This window comes from Agelaius tricolor, unplaced genomic scaffold (assembly GCF_023055355.1).
Source record: "Agelaius tricolor isolate 1412-34295 unplaced genomic scaffold, bAgeTri1.0.p SCAF_60, whole genome shotgun sequence".
In the NCBI taxonomy this organism is placed as follows: Eukaryota; Metazoa; Chordata; class Aves; order Passeriformes; family Icteridae; genus Agelaius; species Agelaius tricolor.
In genome coordinates, this window is record NW_027269320.1 from 275391 (window position 1) to 296367 (window position 20977).

The 20977-nt window shown below is 56.3% G+C and overlaps 1 protein-coding gene across 1 annotated transcript; it reads right to left on the reverse strand.

Moving 5' to 3' along the window:
- Window positions 1-327: 327 nt before the first annotated feature.
- Window positions 328-1569, reverse strand: LOC139605118 (olfactory receptor 14J1-like). Its single transcript, XM_071456507.1, has one exon. The coding sequence runs from the start codon at window positions 1567-1569 to the stop codon at window positions 637-639; it is 933 nt and encodes a 310-aa protein (XP_071312608.1). The 3' UTR covers window positions 328-636.
- Between the last annotated feature and the right edge of the window lie 19408 nt (window positions 1570-20977).

The following is a 20977-nucleotide window of genomic DNA, read 5'->3' on the forward strand; positions in this document are numbered from 1 at the left end:
GCCTGCCCACGGCCAGCCTGGGGCTGCTCACGGGGGTTTCTGTGCTGAGCATTGGCCTGGCCGTGTTCTTGAGAGAGCCTGGGCAAGGAGCCTGGAGCCCCCAGGGCCTGGCCTGAGGCATCAGCGCTGCCCCAGCAGTGCCCATGGCCTGTCCCTGCTGCAGCCCCGGCACTGCCACCCCCAGGGCTGTGCCCAGCCCCGAGAGCACTCAGGCCCTGCAGCAACACCAGGGCCACCAGGGCAGCGGGGCAGGGCCACGGCAGCAGCACTGGCAACACCAAGTGCTGCTGCTGCTGCTGCTGGGCACAGCTGCTGGGCCAGCACTGATCTGCCCCAGCTCTGCACACAGACATTGCTGCTGCAGCTCCAGAGAAGGCAACACAAGGGCACCTCTGCAGAAAACTCTGCTGGGACATCCTTTAGTTCTTTTAAATCCACCAAGAGCACAGCCCCTCATTGACACAGTGTGTGGCCACAGGGAAGCTGGAGAGAAACAAAATGACCAATGGCACAATGACATTTATTTGTAGTTAATATGAAAAAGTAAAAAAAATAAAAGAACTTTAAAAATGAAACCAACAAGAAGTATGAAAGATGAATTTTAGTACAAGTGATATGCAGATATTGCCCAGCAGTTTAATGTTTCTGAAACCATCCAGTCCTCAGTCTCCCCACTGCAGCCTTGAGCTCCTGGTTCCTCAGGCTGTAGATGAGGGGGTTCAGGGCTGGAGGCACCACCGAGTACAGAACTGACAGGGCCAGATCCAGGAATGGCGAAGATATGGAGGGGGGCTTCAGGTGAGCAAACGCTGCAGTGCTGAGGAACAGGGAGACAACAGCCAGGTGAGGGAGGCAGGTGGAAAAGGCTTTGTGCCGTCCCTGCTCAGAGGGGATCCTCAGCACAGCCCTGAAGATCCGGACATAGGAGAAAACAATGAACATGAAACAACCAAGCGCTAAACAGCCACTAACAGCAAGAAGCCCCAGTTCCCTGAGGTAGGATTTGGAGCAGGAGAGCTTGAGGATCTGTGGGATTTCACAGAATAACTGGCCCAGGGCATTGCCATGGCACAGGGGCAGGGAAAATGTATTGGCCGTGTGCATGAGAGCAGTGAGAAAGGCACTGGCCCAGGCAGCTGCTGCCATGTAGGCACAAGCTCTGCTGCCCAGGAGGGTCCCATAGTGTAGGGGTTTGCAGATGGACACGTAGCGGTCATAGCACATCACGGTCAGGAGGAAATACTCTGATCCAAGGAAGAACACAAAGAAAAAGACTTGGGAAGCACATCCAGTGTAGGAGATGTTGCTGGTGTCCCAGAGGGAATTGTGCATGGCTTTGGGCACAGTGGTGCAGATGGAGCCCAGGTCGCTGAGGGCCAGGTTGAGCAGGAAGAAGAACATGGGCGTGTGCAGGTGGTGGCCGTAGGCTACGGCGCTGATGATGAGGCCGTTGCCCAGGAGGGCAGCCAGGGAGATGCCCAGCAAGAGGCAGAAGTGCAGGAGCTGCAGCTGCCGCGTGTCTGCCAATGCCAGCAGCAGGAATTGCCTGATGGAGCTGCTGTTGGACATTTGCTGCGGCTGCACATGGGCACCTGTTCATGGAGAAAGGACAGTGAAGACTTAGAGGAGACACCTGTAACAAAAGTCTAAGCCATTTCCCATTTACATCCTCTCTAACATACATGGACCTTCTTTTGTGTTTAAGAGTTCTGAGGTTTACATTTTAATCCTCCCCCATGTCTCTCCTGGTATTCTTGGATAGCAGAAACCCTCAGCAATTTTGCTGCCCTCCTGTAGAAGAGAGTGAATTCTCTGTGGCAAGATGATGAGTGCAGAGTGAGGGGCAATGGTCTGTCACTTCATTCTGTTTGGAGTTTCTCTGGGCTTTCACTTTTCTCAAATGGAGAATGTTCACACTCCCACATTTCTCTTAAAAACCCCCAGGTACTGCTGAGAGCATATGGATCCACCACAGCCCAGCTCCACATTTGTAGCCAAGGACTCACTCTGCTCATTTCACCAACCCAGAAGCATTTTCAGTGTCACAACACCTCTGCTACTCCCCATCAATCTCATAACTCAGAGATGCTCTAGGACAGGTTTGCACCCTGGATTGAGGCTCCCAGCTTGGACTGAAATCTCAGGGAGACTTCCAGGTGTCCTTCTGATGGCATTGGATGAAGGGAGATGCAGCTCCTTCCCTGGCTGCACTGACAGCATTGCCCAGAGCCGGGCACTGGGGACAGCGTCACCCTGAGCCAGCTGTGCCCCCTCCAGAGCCCCCAGGGCCAGGCAGCTGCTCCCAGCCCTGTGCTCTGCAGAGGGAACTGGGCCCGGGGCTGCAGAGCTGCCCCACGGCTCTGCTGCAGCTCTGCCTGCACAGGAGGGGCTGCACGCCTTGGAGCCCCGGCCCTGAGGGCAGAGGCTTGGCTGGGGCACAGGAGGGAGGGGGCTTGTTCAGAGGGAGGGGCTGCACTGCAGGGGCTCCTGTGGGCATCTCTAAACTCTCCCTGCCACAGCATTGCTGGGCTTTGTGTTCTCTCATTGCCTGATCTTCTCTCTGCTTCCTGCAGATTTTCCTCCTGCAGGTGTTTCCCTGTGCCTGATCTCTCCCTGCCAGCACTCACAGAGCCCAAATCTCTGTGCACTCTCCTTGGCCCTACAGAACCCTGCCTGTTTGCAGGGCACTGCCTGGGGGCAGGTTCTGTTTGCAGCTTGGAGAAAGGACAGCTCAGACTGGGCCTGATGGCTCCAGCAAAGGTGATGCTGCTGCTGTCCATGGGCAGAGTGGCTGAGAGCACATTAGGGATCTCCTGTGAACCTATTGATCACTAAAAGTAACAGTGTGGATGTCTCAGGCACTTTTCAAAATTCATAATTCATATTTCATATTTAGACTTTAATATTTAACACCCCTCTATAGTAAAATCAAGACAACCCCGACAAAGGGAAGAATGACGAGGGGACTCTATTGATATCAGAAGGCAAATGAATAACTTTATTATAATATATTCTTCTACACTATATTACACTGAATCTGTACAAGCACTCCACTCTACTGAATAGCATCTCATGACTGTCAGCCAACAATCCAAACAGACACATGTGAATTCAATTGGTCAATGAATCAGAACACTCACACCAGAATCTAATACCAATTCCCTTCAGGTAAACTATCTTCCAAAATGCATACCACTTGTGCACAACAAGAGGAACATCAATTGAGATAAGAATTCACTTTCCTTTCTCTGAGGTTCCTCACTTCAATTCCCAGAAAATATCCTCGAGAAGCTGTGCCTTGCTTTTCTCAGTGAAGAGAAATGCAGCCACACCCCTCCCTGTCATTCTCCAGTAGAAGGAAACTGAATAAAAAGTCTGAGGATATTTCCTCAGTTTTATAAAATTCTTGTCTTGGAAATATTCTATGACTGACCAGAACCCCTCAGCATGTCAGAGCTTCATGAGCATTTCACCTCCCCTGCACCAGAAATACTCAGAGTTGTACTCACAGAATCTGTAGGCATTGGGATGTTCCAGCTGCAGGAGATGGCTCCAGGAGCTGCAGCTGCATTGTCCTGCAGCCAGAGGTTCCTGTGCCAAGGGCTGGCAGTGATTGTGGCCCAGGCACTTCTCAGCCCCTTCCCAGCCCTGACTGATTGAAGCTCTCTGTGCCTCTGTGCTGTGCCCGGGCTGGCTGCAGGCAGTGCCCCAGCCCTGCTGGGCTGGCACAAGAGCTGCTCATCAAGAGAAATGTGCTTTTGAAGCTCTTCTTGGTGACCAGGAGCTGCCTCTGGGCCAGGAGCCCAGCCCAGCTCAGCAGCACAGACACAGCACAAGGACTTTAATCAGCCTCTGGGGCTTTGTGCTCAGGCCCTGGAGGGAGCTGAAGAAACCTCTCCAGAACTCCAAGGCAGAATCCAACTCCAAACTTTCTTGGACTTTTAATGGGTCCCAGAGAGGGACACGACTGAGCAAGTGTCCCCAGGCCCCAGGCAGAGCAGAGAACTGCAGGCAGTGGTGACAGGTGGGGACAAAGAGAAGCCAAGTCTTGGTGGCCTGGGGCACAGCAGGGTCTGTGCCAGCAAGGGCTGGGAGGAGACACCTTGTCCTGAGGCCCTGGGGCCTCCTGGCCCAGCCCCAGCCAGGCTGGGCACTGTCAGCCCCTTGTGCTGCCCTCAGCATCCCCCCCTAGCCCACATCCCAGTGGCCTCAAGGATCTGCTGCAAGGAGTCCCTGGGGAGCCTTGCTCAGCAATGGCCCTGGGGGCTCCTTCATGCTCCCTGCAGGGACTGCAGGTTTTTCAAAGGACTTTGGCTTTGGCTTTTGCCTTGCAGTCTCTGAGAGGTTTGTGCAGTCATGGCCCCAATTATCTGCTGTAATTAGTCCCTGGAGAGGCTCTGTCAGTAACAACACTCAGTGGGGCTCATTAATACTTCAAGGTGCTTCAGTTTTTTAAGCTACTTGGTGTTTCCCTTTGATACAGATGCTATGAGAAAGATTGTGCAGTCACAGCCTCCAATTATCTGCTGTAATTAGTCCCTGGAGAGGCTTTGTCAGTAAGGAGACTCAGTGGGGTCATTAATGCTTCAAGGTAGTCAATTATTTTAAGGTACTTGGTGTTTCATTTTTGATACAGACTCTGTGAGAAGTTTGTGCAATCATGGCCCCAATTATCTGCTTTAACAAGTCCCTGGAGAGCTTTGTACTGACACTCAGTGGGGCTCATTAATACTTTGAGATACTCAAGGTTTTTAAGGTACTTTGGATATTCCTTTCCACTCTGAATCTCTGAGAGGTGTTTTGTCCAATTTCCGCCTCCAATTCTCTCCTCCAAGGAGCCCATGAGGAGCCTGTGTTGGAGATGGACCTCAGTGGGGCCCATTCAACCCTTGAGACACTTTGGGGTTTTCTTTTGACTTTGACTCCTGGAAAGGTTTTTGCAATCTCCTCTCAGGCTCTGAGGTTCCAGACTCAGCTTCAAATGCACCACGGGGCTCATTAGGATCAAGCAACTCCTGACAAACCATGGCTCTGCCTTGATTTCCTCTGGCCTGGAGCAGTTCATCAGGAAGATTTCCTTTTACTGTTATAGAGAAATATTTCAAAGAGCTTCTAAGTAATATGTATTCCTATCTCAAAGGGTGTCTTTTATTGCTCTTTCTATTATACAAAAGGTGATGGAGAAGGTGGATCAAGCCAACTTGCTGAACTCAAAGCTGTTCAGCTGGTCCTGAACATCGCAGAAAGAGAGAAGTGGCCAAAGCTCTACCTTTACACTGATTCATGTGGGTTAACTAACCAGGTGGCCTTTGCTAAATGCTGCTCCCAGTTTTTGAAAGATCCCCCACCCAAAGCTTTCAGCTGGGTTTTTAGTAGTCCATTGTACCTCTCCACTCTGCCTGCAGCTGGTGCATGGTAGGGGATATGGTACACCCACTCAATGCCATGTTCCCTAGCCCAGGCGTTGATAAGGCTGTTCTTGAAATGAGTCCCATTGTCTGACTCAATCCTCTCAGAGGTGCCATGTCTCCACAGGATTTGCTTTTCCAGGCCCAGGATGGTGTTCCGGGCCACAGCATGAGGCACAGGGTGGGTTTCCAACCATCCAGTGGCGGCTTCCACCATGGTCAGCACACAGCGCTTGCCCTGGCGTGTCTGGGGCAGTGTGATGGAGTCAATCTGCCAGGCCTCCCCATACTTGTACTTGGACCACTGCCCACCATACCATAGGGGCTTCACTCGCTTGGCCTGCTTGATGGCAGCACACGTCTCACAGTCATGGATAACCTGAGAAATACTGTCCATGGTTAGATCCACCCCTCGGTCTCGGGCCCACTTATAGGTGGCATCTCTGCCCTGATGGCCTGAGGCATCATGGGCCCATCGAGCTAGGAAATTACATTGCCAATCTAGGTCTATCTTTGACACCTCTATCTTTGCAGCCTGGTCTACCGGCTCATTGTTTTGGTGCTCCTCATTGGCTCTGCTCTTGGGGACATGGGCATCTACATGGCGGACTTTCACAGGTAGCTTCTCTACCGTGGTAGCAATGTCTTTCCACTCTTCAGCAGCCCAGATTGGTTTTCCCCTATGCCAGTATGCCTCTTTCCACCTCTCCAGCCATCCCCACAGAGCATTGGCTACCATCCATGAATCAGTGTAAAGGTAGAGCTTTGGCCACTTCTCTCTTTCTGCAATGTTCAGGACCAGCTGAACAGCTTTGAGTTCTGCAAATTGACTTGATCCACCTTCTCCTTCAGTGGCCTCTGTGACCTGTCCTGTGGGGCTCCATATGGCTGCTTTCCACTTCTGGTTCATTCCCACAATGTGGCAAGAACCATCAGTAAAAAGAGCGTAGCGTGTATCTTCCGCTGGCGGTTGTATGGTGGAGCTTCTTCAGCCCGTGTCACTTCTTGTTGCCCTTCATCAGCGAGACCGAAGTGTTCACCTTCTGGCCAGTTTGTAATTATTTCCAGAATCCCAGGGCAATTCAGTTTACCTATACGGGCGCGCTGTGTGATAACCGCAATCCATTTGCTCCATGTAGCACTGGTGGCATGGTGCATAGAGGGAACTTTTGCTTTGAACATCCACCCCAGCACCGGTAGTCGGGGTGCCAGGAGGAGTTGCGCTTCAGTGCCAATCACCTCTGAGGCGGCTTGAACTCCTTCATAGGCAGCCAAGATTTCCTTCTCTGTGGGAGTGTAGTTGGCTTCAAACCCTCTGTAGCTTCAACTCCAAAATCCCAGTGGTCAGCCTTGAGTCTCCCCAGGCACCTTCTGCCAAAGGCTCCAGGACAAGCCATGGCTCCTGGCTGCAGAATAGAGCACGTTATTTACATCTGGCCCTGTCCTGACTGGGCCAAGAGCAACCACATGAGCGATCTCCTGCTTGATCTGGGTAAAGGCTTGTTGCTGCTCAGGGCCCCAGTGGAAAGTGTTCTTCTTGCGGGTGACCAGGTAGCGAGGGCTCACAATCTTGCTGTACTCAGGAATGTGCATCCTCCAAAAACCTATAGGGCCTAGGAAAGCTTGTGTTTCCTTCTTGTTAGTTGGTGGAGACATCGTGGTGATTTTGTTGATGACCTCAGTGGGAATCTGATGCCGTCCGTCTTGCCACTTGACTCCCAGGAACTGGATCTGTTGAGCAGGTCCCTTTACTTTGCTCTTCTTGATAGCAGAATCCTGATGATCCTCTCCTCTTTCTCAAATACTTCCATTGCCATGTTCCCCCACACAATGATGTCATAAATATATTGCAGATGTTCTGGAGCCTCACCCTTTTCCAGTGCAGCCTGGATCAGTCCATGGCAGATGGTGGGGCTGTGCTTCCATCCCTGGGGCAGTCGGTTCCAGGTGTACTGCACACCCCTCCAGGTGAAAGCAAACTGAGGCCAGCAGTCTGCTGCCAGAGGAATGGAGACAAACACGTTAGCAATGTCTATAGTGGCAAAGCACTTTGCTGCCTTGGACTCCAGCTCATACTGGAGTTCCAGCATGTCCGGCACAGCAGTGCCCAGCAGTGGAGTCACTTCATTCAAGGCATGATAATCCACAGTCAATCTCCATTCTCTGTCAGACTTGTGCACCGGCCAGATGGGGCTGTTGAAGGGTGAGTGGGTTTTGCTGACCACCCCTTGGCTCTCCAGCTCACGGATCATTTTGTGGATGAGGATCACAGCATCTCAATTTGTTCAATATTGCCGGCGGTGCACTGTCGAGGTGGCAATCGGCACTCGTTGCTCTTCCACCTTCAGGAGAGCTACTGCAGATGGGTTTTCTGATAGTCCAGGCAAAGTGTTCAACTGCTTGATGTTCTCAGCCTCTACAGCAGCTATGCCAAAAGCCCATCTGAGTCCCTTTGGGCCTTTGTAACAGCCATTCTGGAGGAAATCTATGCCCAGAATACACGGGGCCTCAGGGCCAGTCACAATAGGATGTTTCTGCCACTCCTTCCCAGTCAGGCTCACCTGGGCTCCCAACAGGGTCAATTGCTGTGATCCCCCCGTCACCCTGGCAATGGAAACAGGTTCTGCCCCCACATGTCCCGATGGTATCAGGGTACACTGCGCACCAGTATCAACTAAGGCATCGTATTTTTGTGGTTCTGATGCCCCAGGCCATCGGATCCACACTGTCCAGAAAATCCAGTTTTCCCATATCTCTTCCTGGTTAGAGGCAGGACCCCGCCTAGCCCTGGTTATTATTTCTTTCCTGGGCATACACGGTCAAGGTTCCTTCAAGGGGAACTGACGGATCATACCCAGCAGCTCAGTCATGGAAGGTTGGGGCTACCTTCACTTTACTGGAGTTCCCTCGATTAGTGTTTCCCTCCTTGAGCTGATGCATCCATGCTGCCAGGACAGAAGTGGGTTTCCCATCCCACCTTCCCATGTCTGCCCCATGGTCCTGCAGAAAGAACCACAGGTCAGCCCGTGGGCTGTACCCTCTCTCTGTAGCTGGGGAACGTTGGGCTCTGACTCTGGGGCCTGTGACTCACACTGGTGCAATGTGGGAACTGTTCCTCCTCACCTCCTCCCTCATCTCCCTCATCTCCTCTCTGCGTTCTTGGACCACGGCAGAGACATGAGCCTGCATTGGCCCATTGATCACACTCTCATAATTTCTAAGCTTGTTGGCAACAGAACCCACTGAATCTCATTTGTTATTGGCAATAATCATTGCAATAAAGGTGGTGTATTGAGCTGGCCCCAGATTTGCCAGACTCCACAACATTTGCCCTGTGCACCTGATCTTGTCTGGGTCAATATCATGCTGTCCATCCCTCCCAAAGAGTACCTCCAATACTGCCACTTCTCTCAGCTCTTGGATCCCTTCCTCAAGAATCTTCCAGTGCATTCTATGGTGCTGGTCCTGCATTCTCTCCCTGTGGACAAACCTCTCTCTGACACTCATTAAAAGCCACTCCCAGAGGGAAAGGGACCTTGTCTCCCTTACAAAAATCAGATTCATACCTGAGTCCTGAGTCAAGTGTCCCAAACTCCTTGCCTCACCACCATCCAGCTGGACAGCTGTACCCATAAGGTCCCAGACCCAAAGTAGCCAGGTTGTGTAAGCCTCACATCCCTGTCATACAATGTCTTTGTGCAGATTACGGAGACTTTCATACGTCAGGGACTCAGTGATGACCTTAACTGTTGCCTCTCCTGGGAGTTGTGAAGGCCCTCCTTTCATATCCTCATCTGGGTGCTCTGATTTCATCTTAGATCTCCTTGTTTCCACCAGGGCGACTGCTGCTGGCCGTGACTGCCTTTGCAGTTCAGCTGGAACCTGGACAGTTGTAACATCTGTGGGTTCCACTGCTGCACCATCAGACTCTCCCTCTTTGAGGCAGGGGGATGTCTTTTCACCAGCTATGGAAATGTACTCCTTCAGCACCTGGCCCATCTCTTTCATTAGAACCCTCATCCAGCCTGGGTGGTTCATTTCTGAGGTGGGCTGTGGGGCAGGGTCAGGCTCTGGGGCAGCAGCATCCCTGGTCTCTGGGGTAGGTGTCAGCGTGGTTATCCAGGTTAATCTTCCCTTATCTCTGAATGCTAAATGTAACAGGCCTATCAGCAACACCAGCCACTGTATGATATCATTAGCATTTAGAGTGGATCTGAACGCTTTGAAAACTGGTGGGGCAGACCCAAAGAGCTGGGTGAAGGGCTGGGAAAAAATTTGCCCCCGTGTCATTTCCTCACAGTAAGTTCCATTATTAAAGTAACCCCAAAAACATACACTTAGTGTGTGATAGCTCTGAATCCATGTGCCTGCCTTCCAGAGGAAGTTAAAGATCCATGAATTCCTCACCTCATTAAGCCATAAAGAAAACTGGATAACAGCCAGGGCAGCCTTAGTTTGGTTAGCCTGTGTTCCCAGGGATTGTCTGGGTGCTCCTGATGGGGCAGAAGGAAGAGCTCCAGGCCCTCCGTGAGGGTGATGAGGGCAGTGGGCTGTCAGCGGGGGCTGGCTGGGGGAGCTGCAATGCCTGGGCAGGAGCTGCAATCCCTGCCCCAGCTGCGGTGGGCTTTGCTCCCTGTGTGGACCAGGGGTGGCGTGGGCAGAGCACACAGAGATTTCAGGGATGCGGGCAGGGGGATTCATGGCCAGCACTTTGCAGCTGATCCCCTTGGCCTCTCCTCTCTTGCGGCCATGGCAAGAGCTGGGTGGGATGGCTCTGGCAGGAAGGTCTCCTTGGATTCCTGCACATCCACGTTCTGACCGTGGCTCTGTTCCTCTCTCTTCCAGCCCTTCGAGCCCTGAGTGAAGACAACAGCCCCTCCTGCATAAGCACATTTCTTCAGGTGATGTTTGAGGGAAGAGCTGCAGAACTTTCATCTGCTGGCTCAGAAGAACCAGGGTCTCTTTAAGACCTCCAGATCCCTTGGAAGGTGAGACCACCAGGAGACCAGAGGGGATCAGCTGGAGTTCCAGGCACAGCTGATGACTGGCACAACTGAGCCTGTGGGAAGCTCCCATGGCTCCTGCTTTCTCCCTCCCTGTTGACAGCTCCCTCCCTCCAGCCCTCGGACCCTGCCCATCCCCTTTCTTCCCTCCCAGCTCATCCCTCTGCTTCGCCTTCCATTAATCAACAGTTTGGCTTCCTCACTTTACCTGTATCTCTGTGGAGCTGGAGCGATGCAAATCCGGGGCCCTGGGACACACAAGCCCCTGCTGCCGTTCTCTTCTACGCCGTGTTTTGTGCACAGACACAGAGGAACGAGGGCAGGTCAGGCTGGAAAGGTCCCTGTGCTGAAGGCGCAGTTATACAGCACTGTGCAGTTCCAGATCTTGCTGAGCACCCTGGAGCCCCTGGATTTTGGAAGAGCCAACCTAAGGATGCTCTGAACCCAGCTGAGAGGGATTCTATGGCAAGCATCCACGGAGGGCAAAGGAGCTTGGAATGCTGGAAGGTTTCAAGAGCAGCTTCCTGAAAGCACAGCACTGCTCCATCCCTGCACAGGATGAGGAAGAGGGCAGAACCAGAGACCATCCGGGCTTAGCAGGGAGCTCTGGGTGTGCCTAAGGGCAAATGAAGCAGCAGCACGGTGCCCGAGACTCGGACACGCGGTGCCCGGAGCGCTGTCAGGCAGTGCTGGGATCCCAGCTGTGGTTCTGGTCCCCACAAGTGAGGAATGGCAGCCCCAGGCTCAGAGCCAGTCAGAAAGCCAACCAAGGGAGAGCAGAGGGAGGGCACCCTTCCAGTTTCTCTTGGGCATGGCCGCAAATCAACCCCTGCTGCTTCTTCCTCCGCCTGTGTTTGGGCTGTGCTGGTGGCAGAGCCAGCCAGGTTGTGCTCTGTGTTCCAAAGCCTGTTGGGAGCGGGCATGAAAAGCGCTGCGTGCACAGCAGAGAGTCCTGGAAGGTGCTGGCAAGAGCCTCCTGTGGGGACAGGGCTCTGGGCTCTGGCTGGGAACAGCCTGGTTTTGGTGCTGTGAGCACAGGCAGGAGCTGAGGCAGGGGAAGAGGCAGCGGGCAGCTTATGTTTGTAGAGGGCCTGGGGCTGCACCTCTGAACCTGCACCTGGACACACACTTGGGGGAATACGAGCTAGAGCTGGAGTGCCTGTCCTGAAAGGACCTGGAGTCATTCAGCCTTGCCAGCTTTTCTTAAGCGTGTGTTGGTGATGCCCAGGAAAGCCACACATTTGGGGAAATGCCTTTGGAGGAAAGGGGCTTGCTTCTCAAGGAAAGTGCTTCCCAGGGAGCTCCCAGTGAGGCAGGTGCGAGTGTCCCCCTTTGGCTCTCTGTGCTCCTTTCAGTCCTTGAGGCCCGTTGCACTTGGCAGAGGGGCAGGGCAAGGGAGAAGGCTGTGAAGAGCAGGTTTGGCATCCGCCTGGACCTGCGGAAACCAAGCCAAGCACCTGCAGCAGGATGTGTTCCCTCCTTTTGGACAGAGGTGTGAGCAGGAGCATCTCTGTGCAGCCATGAGCCCCAAAGCTCTCTGTGAGAGCTGTCAATTAAAAGGCCTTTACACACACACTTTTCACATCTTTCCTGTCTGCTGTGTTTCAACTCTTCGCAAAATGCATTTGCCTCCTGCTTGGTGGGAGCTGCTGTGGCCCAGGGCCAGCACAGAGGCAGCGAGGAGAGCCTTGGCTGATCTTGGTGTGTCCCTGGCCTCAGAAAAGGCCTCCCAAGGTGTCCTGCTCATTGGCTCTCCCTGTGCATCTTGGAGAGAACAAGGTGGGCATTTCTGGCAGCTGGGCATCAGCAGGCCTCTAAATGGGGGCGTGTGGTGGAGTGAGCCCAGCTGGGATCCCCTGAGAGCAGCCCAGTGTTCCTTGCTCCTCTCTGCTGACCCATGAGCATTTGTCTGCTTTCGGGATGGCCCTGGCTGTGTCAGGGCTGCTCCGTGGACACGAGACAGCCGCTCCTGTCCCGCTGGGTCCCAGCAGTGCCTGGCAGCAGCCCTGCATCCACGTCAGGATGCTGGCCAAGAGAGGCCCTGGGAGCTGAGGCAGCTGATTGGAAGCTTTTGCAGATACACACAGGGCATGGCCAGCAGTGTTCCCTCAGGATACAGCAGTGCTGAGGCGCCTCCCCAGAGCTGCCTGATGCTGATGCTGCCCACTCCTTGTGGTACCAGTTGCTTTCCTGTGGGATGTTCTACCTCCCCCAAGAGTGAAGAGGGAGCTGGAGAAAGAGCTGGCCAGGCTGCTCTGGATCCTTTCCCAGCAGCCCTGGCTGAGTGGAGCAGTCCGAGCTGAGCGCAGAGGTGCCCATGGAACAGCCGTGCCCAGGAAGGCTCGCTGGGAAGGGGGATCCAGGAACCACAGGCCTGGCAGCCTGAGCTGCCACCGGGGAAGGCCTTGGAGCAGATCCTCCTGAGTGCCAGCCCACGGCACGTGCAGGGAACCAGGGCGTGTGCTGGAGGCTGGGAAAGCTCTGCAGAGGGACGGGCACAGCTGGGGCTCCTGGTGAGGTGTTGAGGGCTTCTCTGTGGGATTTTGGGGGATAGGTGTCGGTGGGGTGTTGGGGAAGGAGTTGTCTGGAAGGTGAGAGGTCTGGGCTGGAATTTGAGTCAGTTTGAAGGCAGCATCTATGCTTTGGCACAGCTTTGGTTATGGAGGGCAGAAAGAATATCTCTGACTATTTCTATTCATGGTCCTCTTTCCCCTGCAGGGAACAAGAGGGGAGAGCTGTACTTTATTGGCCACTTAGATATCTGTACTGGGGGAGGATCAGCCCTTTTGCCATCTACTCATTTGCTTGGGTTACTCTTGTAACACTGAGTGGTCTTTCATTCCTTGAGAGTTTTTATTCCTTAAGAAAATTAGGAGATTATAATCCATTTGCAAATCAAAGAATGGTCTTCTTTTTGGCTCTCTGTAGTGTTATGTTTTGTAAAGTGACATTCAATGGAGGATAAGGCAAATGAGTTGCTGCTTCAGGATGGGATACAAACTTGTAGACCAGTCAGATTCTCAGGCCATCCCAATAAATTTGGGAAGTTTGCAAATTTTGGAACTACTTGAGCTGAGCAATGGCAAGTACAACTTTCCTGAAGTGAGGATTCCTTAATGCCGGATTCTTCTGTTTCTTCCTGGCAAAGATGTGTTTGTGGTGCAGGAAATGACTTCAATGAGAAAATAATTCCAGCACAGAGTAAGAGCTTCTGACAGAGACCAAGTGTTGCCAGCAGTTGCTCCAGGTGCTGCTGCCATCAGCCCCCAATGCACGTGGGCTTTGGCTCCCTGTGGCACAGCAGCTCCCCGGGGGCACAGGTCTCTGGGGCAGGAGACGGGCACCAGCGCTGCCAGGGCTCGGGGGTGGCAGCTCTGCTTGGGCAGGGACTCTGCCACAGCTGCTGCTGTCAGCGCTGCCCGGGCCGCAGGGCTCAGAGCAGCATTTGTGCCCTGGCCCACACATTCCTTGTCTGTGTCACACCCGTGGGTTTAGGATGGCCACCAGCTGGGAGGTGTCCCAAGGAGGCCGTGCCAGCTTCCCTGGAAGGCCCCGTGCCCTTCCCAGTGCGGCTGCGTCGGCAGCCCTGGGGCTCCTTCTGCTGCCCTGAGCCCGCAGAGCAGGGCAGCGTTTGCTGATGCTCTGAGCCCTTCCTAAAGATCCTGTGGGGCTGCCTTAGGCACCTGGGGCCAGGCATTCCTTAAAGCCTGGGCCACTTTGGCTGGGCTGGGGGCGGCCCCAGGGCAGGCAGCAGTGTGTGCAGGGGCCCTTTGTGACACAGTGCAGCAGGGTCACTGTGGCATAGAACGGGTGTCCAAGGGCCCTTTGTGACACGTGGGAAATAGAAGCTTGCCCGGCTGCTGGAACAGGCAACGGGGCAGAACGGGACAGAGCGGTGCCGTGAGGAGCCCCCGCACAGCGCCCTCGTTCCTGTCCCACCCGGAGCCTTTCCCAGGCCTTATTCCTGCAGGTGACCTCGAGGCCAGACCACAGGACTTGCTGACCCGTGGTCTCCCTGAGGCTTCTCTTCTGCAGGAGCCTTCGAGGCCAGAGCCCAATCCTTGACAGGAGTCTCCTGTCCTTGTGGCAGGAGCCCTTGAGACCAAGCGCAGGACTTGCCGTCCTGCAGCCTTCCTGAGGCTTCTGTCTTGGAGGTGCCTTCAAGGCAGGACTTGGTGACTTGGAACTTTTGCAAGGCATCTCACCAGCATATAGCCACAAATCCAGTCCGAGATATGGAGCAGAGACCCCTGAGAGTGCCCAAGCTGGCCTGGGTGGAGGAGGAGGAAGAAGGCCCTGCAGCGGCCCCAGGACAGGAGACCGAGGAGGTGGTGCCGTTCCAGCCACCGCAGGAGGGTGAGTGGCAGAGCTGTGCCACAGGGTTGGCGTCTGCACCAGCTTGACCCCATGCCATGCCATGCCATGCCATGCCATGCCATGCCATGCCATGCCATGCCATGCCATGCCATCCTATCCCCTGGGGAAATGCCCATGGACAGGACGGAAGAGGGCCTGGGCAGACACCCCGCAGTGGCTGCGCTCCATCCCCTGGGCCATCCCGGGGCTCTCCCTGCCTGGGCAGCACAGGGCTGGGCTGTGTTCTCCGGCCTCTCCCGCAGCCCCTCAGCTCTGGCTGCGCTCCCTCTTTGCCAGATGCAGCCCTGGACAAGACACAAGAGCAGGAATCCAGCCATGGCCGCTTCCGCGGCACAGCGCAGGTACCTGCAGCCACCCCCACCTGGGCTGGGCCTGCTGTCCCTGCTCAGCCCAGCACCGTGTGTGCAGCACTCCATGCAACATCCCCAGCTTCCTGCCCTTCTCCTACAGTTCATCTGCAAATTCATGAGGAGAATGCAGGAGGAAGAGACCATGGCCATCGACACTGGGCTCAGACCATACTCACCCATCTTCAAAACCAAGACCAGCGCTGCCCTCCTGTGTATGCTTGTAGAGGAAAGTTTTTACTATCCAAACCAAGTAAGCAGCCTGTGGGCAGGGTTTGATCCTCCCAGGAATTGCTTGGCCTCCCAAGCCACGCATGCTGGTTGCTGTGAGCCTTTGAGGCCACATGGCAGTGCGCTGGGAAGGGAAGCACTTCTCTGGGCAAGCTGGGAACATTGCTCCCCCTGGCAGCTTCCCAAGTCTCCCTGTGCCTTCTCCAGGTGCCCGCCATGGTGAGGTTCATCCACCAGTGGCTCGTGGCCAATGATTGTGCTGAAGCCAGGCTGGACGAGGCCCTGCTGGATCTGATGGAAGCACAGCCAGATGACGCAGTCCTGACGCTGCTGCGTGTGGCCCCATCCTGTGACAGGTATGGGGCCCACCTGCCCAGAGGGCTCAGGCCTCCCCAGCCCATCAGCCTGTACAGCCTGCCGCAGGTGTCTGAGCAACAGAGACTTCCAGGGCCCTCTGGCTGCTGCCTTTCCCAGCCCTGGCACGTCAGCCCCTGAGCCTGCTGCCATGCTCCCTCCCTGCCCCTCAGGGCTCTGTCCCCACAGGCCTGGGCTGCCTGGCTGCTGCTGGCCAGGGCCAGTGGGCAGAGGCAGAGCTGGCAGCCAGCTCAGCTCCCCACACTGCTGTGGCTGAGACCCCCCTGAGACAGAGCTCTGACCCCCCAGAGCTGCCATGGCCATGTGGAAGACCATCATGGGCTCAGCCAGGACTGCCGAGCTGGCACAGCTGATCCTCCTGGATGTGCTGGGGAGCTGGCCAGAGCACAGCACGTGCACCTCCGATGGGGACCAAACGGCTGTCTTTAACCTGGCTGTGAGTTTCTGCAAGTGGCCTTTGCTGGCCCCAAGGCCGCCTCTCCAGCAGCTCTCCATCCTCCTTCCCCCACTGCATCTGCCTGCCTCAGGCGCTGGCCTGAAACCTGGCCCAGGGGCAGCTTCAGGCCCAGCAGGCCCCGTGCTCCCCCTGCCAAGGTCTCTCCGGGCCTCTCCCTGCCACGCTCGGGCCCTGCCACACGGACGCCTGGGCACTGAGCGCTGTCTCGGGGGCCTCTGTCCCTTGCAGGCAACCGTGGTGATGTGGAAGATCCTGCAGGTGCCCTGTCTGCCACGGATATTGAAGGTGTATTTCCCCCGCCTATTTGTGCATCTGCTCTTCCAAGTGTTTTCCAGCACCTTGGAGATGCCAGAGGAGGTCGATGCCTTCTGGAAGCAATGCCAGCAAGAGCACGGCCTTGCCACCAGCCCCAACAGGTGCTCCATCCCACTCCTCCTGTCCCTGCCACGTGGCCTGCCAAGGAGCCAGTGCTGCCAGCGTCACCTGGCCTTTGCTGTGCACACAGGTTTGCAGTGCGCACCCTGAAGTCCCTGCTCTGCCTTCTCCGCTGTGAGGATGTGGTGGTGGCAATGGAACGCAGGTGTGGCTGGGACACGCTGCTCTCTCTTGACACCCACCACTTTGCCGTGGCTCTGCTGGCCAGGTGAGAGCCCCTTCTCCCCACGGCCTCTGACATTTGTGCTCTGTGCCGGCGGTGTCCTGCAAAGTTTCCGTGGTCATGGGCCAGAGGGCCTTGTCACTGTGGGACAGCCAAGCAGACTGGAAAAGGCTGGGAGAGGAGGGTGCCCATGAGAAAGCAACTTCCAAGTGGCCCAGGTCCCCTTGCTGGAAGGGTGGTGGGGAAAGATGAGAACTCTGTGAGTCACTCCTGGGAGAGATTTGCCCCACTGGCTCAGGGTCTTGTTTCCGTTTTCCTCTTTTTAGAGAAATTTCCCATTCAGCCCTACACTTTTGTTCCGGGATTGCATTCTACCTGCTCACCATGCTGGGCCAAGAGATGCCATACTGGGATTTCCCTGCCCTGGCATTCCTTGTGGAGGTGAGCCTCAAGGCCAGCGCGGCCTCCCAGCTCTCTGCCCTCTTGTAGGCACAGCTGCCAGAACGGTGCCCGTGCCCTGTGCTGCTGCCTGGGCCCAGCCCTGTGCGGTTCCGGGCTCCTGCCGGCCGGCTCCCTGTCACTGCCCTGTGCCTTTCAGGTCCTCGAGTGCCTGGACTTGAGGGAATGCAGTGACAGTGTTCTGCAGATCATGGCACAGAACCTGCAGAGCCAGCACAGGGCCAGGCGTTACTTGGCACTCAGAGGCCTGGTAGTGCTGGGCAAGAATCCCTTGATGGTGAGAAGGGGGCAGTGGCTGAAGCCGTGCAGGCAGCGTGGGGCCGGGCAAGGCAGTCGCTTGGCCTTGCCTCGGCTTGGGGCGCTGGGGCAGCTGCTCCCAGCTCTCCTGCCTCCCGCTTCAGCGGCCCCAGTGCTTTGGGACAGGCCTTTGGCCTCTGGGCCCTGCGGCAGCAGACTGGCCTTTCACAAACTTGTGTTCTGCACAGGCTGAAAAAATGGGGAGCCTGACCCAAAGTCTTGTGGAGCTCCTGCAGGAAAATGATAGCCACATGATCAGGATGACCATTCTTCTACTGGATATTTGCTCCTGGATATTGGGGGTGCCCCAATAGGCACCCCCACTGCCCTGCAGCTGGCTGAGGCGCTCCTGCCACTCTTTGACCACGTAAGGCTCTGTGCCCACAGCCACGGCCGCCGGCTGCTGCCCGCACACTTGGTGCCCTGTGCAGATGCAGGCCTGTGCCCTGGGGGGCCTGAAGCAGCTGATGCTGAGGTCTTTTGCCCTTCCTCTCCTACAGGATGATATCCGGGTGCAGCTGAGCTCCATGTGTGTCTTTCAAGAGATGCTGGACTTTTTAAGAGAAGATGGAAGAAAGGCCCTGAAGTCCCACGTGCGCCAGAGCCTGGTCCCACTCTACTTCCACTACCATGATGAGAATCAGATTGTTGCTGAGGTGAGGACCTGTGGCCACCTGCTGTCCCCCTGGCAGGGGACTGGGCTGCCTCCTGCCCTGGCACCTTGCGGGCTGCAGCCTCCTCCAGGCTGTGGCACTGGGATGCTCCTGTGCCCTGGCCTGTGGGGCCAAGACCGCGTCTCTGCTGCTCTCCAGGCCTCCCGGGAAACACTGCATTCTGCAGCCAGATTCCTGAAGAGGAGGAATCTTGAACAAATGCTCCAGGTGGATCAGACATGGAGGTTTGGCGAGTGCTTGGTAAGAGAAGCCGAGAACGCCCAGGCTCAGCGTGGAGAAGGCCCCTGAGGGCGGTGCTCAGTGTGCGGGGCCGGGCAGCTGTGCCCCTGCCCGCAGCTGCAGCCAGAGGCCGCGGGGGCTCTTCTCCAGGCTCCCCTGGGCCCGAGCCGGGTGCCCATGGAGCCCCGGCCCGGCGGGGCTGCGGGCCGGCACCGCGGCTCCCCGGGCAGCAGCCGGCCCTCTGCCCCCTGCCCTCGGGAGCCCTTGGCCAGCGGCTGCTGTGGCCGCGCCTCAGGGCTGTGCGGGCAGGGGAGGCCGGGGCTGGGTGCAGGCAGCGCCCGACCCAGGGGCTGAGCCCGCGCCAACCCTTCCCTCCTGCCGCTCTCTGCAGCTGGCAGAGGACAGGAGCCGAGCGGCCGAGCACCTGCGCCGGGCCCTGCGTTACCTGCAGAGCCCACAGGAGCCCCTGCGAGAGGCGGCCATCAGGTTCATGGGTGAGCCACGAGCCCGAGCTCCCTCCCCGTCCCGCCGCAGCTCGGCCCCAGCCCCGCCTGCTGCCCCGGCAGCGCCAGCCGGGCCCGGCGCCGTGGAGCCCCGCCTGGGCTGGGCATTGCTGCTGCCGCCCTCTGGCAGCCGTGCCCTGGGGCGGCAGCGTGCGCAAAGGGCCGGGCTGAGCCCTGCCGGGCCAGCAGCCCGTGTGGCCACAGCGCCGGCAGCGGCGCTGGCAGGGAGCTGTGCCGCTGGCGCCGTGACAGGCTCTGTGTTCACAGGCATGGCCGGGCGGCACCTGAGGGGGCAGCAGCAAGAGCTGCAGCTGATCTGCACTGGTGAGTGAGGCCAGCGGGCTGGCAGCGGGGGCTGCCGGGGGTAGAGCTGCAAGCCCTGCCCCGGCTGCGGAGGGCTCTGCTCCTGGGGGTAGAGCACACTGAGATTTCAGGGCCACGTGGGCCATTGGTGGCCAGCAGCTTCGGGCTGCTCCCCTTGCTCCCTGCTCCCTCCTGGCCATGGCAAGAGCCGGCTGGGATGGCCCTGGCAGGGGGCTCTCCTCAGCTCCCCGCAGATCCGGCATCTGACCATGGCTCTGTTCCTCTCTCTTGCAGCCCTGGAACGCCTGACGGAGGACATGAGCAGTGCCGTGTCAGAGCTGGCACTTGAAACACTGCATGTCCTCCGAGCAACAGCCAGTGGGCGATATTCCATCTTCCAGAGGCTGCACGACCAGCTGCACAGGGCATGGATCACTCGGCCTCGTCTGTCACGGCTCGGCTGGCTGCACTGCTGGAGCTCTGAGGACAGCTGATCCGGGAGGCTCTCTTTGCTGGGGCAGCCTGAGCCAGTGGGGATTTTTACTTTTCTTTAAGATTTTTCTTTTCTTCCATTCTATCTTTTACCCGATGGAAATATATCCCATGTTATAATATACAGACTCTCTGGTGATTTTCTTTGCTGCCCAGGGTCCGTAGGGCATAGGGAAAGTGGAGAAAAGCCTGCTTCTACTTAGCATGCTGCCCATGCATGCAGTGCTGCAGGGAAAATGGCCAGAAGCCCCTTGGCCTGTGGTGGTTCTGCTGAAGCCTTTGTGCTGCCCACAGAGTGGCTGGGCAGGGGCCGGAGCTGCGGGGATCCCTGCCAGAGCGGTGCCTGGAGATGGCCACAAGCCCTGTGCCAGGCAGGAAGCGCCATCCATGCCCTCCTGCCCGTCTGCTGCTGCCTGCCTTGCTGAGGGCTCCCAGGTGCCTCTGGCTGGGGCTGCTCTGGAGCTGCTGTGGGGCTGCGGCGCTGCTGCCGGGCAGCTTGGCCGGGCTGGGGCAGGGCCTGAGGGGCTGGGGCGCTGGCAAGCCCTGAGCAATGGGGCTGTCAGAGGCCACAAGCAGCCCCCTGGCAGCCGCCTTCTTCCTGCCAGAGTTGACTTGCAAGACAGATCCTGGGCACTCTGCAACAAACAGTGTTGTTGGAAAGCCAAATGCAAGGAAATGTCAGACCTTTGGTCTTGTCAGCAAAGCTCAGAATTTAACCCAGGATTTGATCTGAGACCTTGGAAAGGGCTTCCGAACTCAGGTCCTAGAAGTGAGAATGCAGATTACTAGTTTCTAGCAGAGACATGGGGAGGAAAGTTGAAGTGGTGGAATGTTTAGAGTTTTAGAGTTCCAGATCTAGAAAAAATCCAAGTAGTTACAACAGTAAACAAGAAGTTTAGGATGCAGTGCTGTAGGTTTGTTGCGTCATGGCATGATTGGCTAAGGAAGCTTCCACTGTAGCATGATGTGGGAAGCCAGGAAATTCCTCGGGCTGCCCTGCAGGACTCGAGACCCTGTCAGAGGGCTCAGAGACTTCGGCACAGAGCCCAAGACCCCTGTGCCTTTGATTTAGCCCTTGGAAAAAACAATTCCCAACCTTGTATGAAGAATGACAAGCCTCAAAATGAAAGGGAATTTATCACAGAGTGGAAAAATAGATTTTGGGGCTTTTTAGAATGGGGCTTCAGGGGGCAAGATGGAGGAATCTGGGCATGTCCAGCCTTTCTCCTTCTTC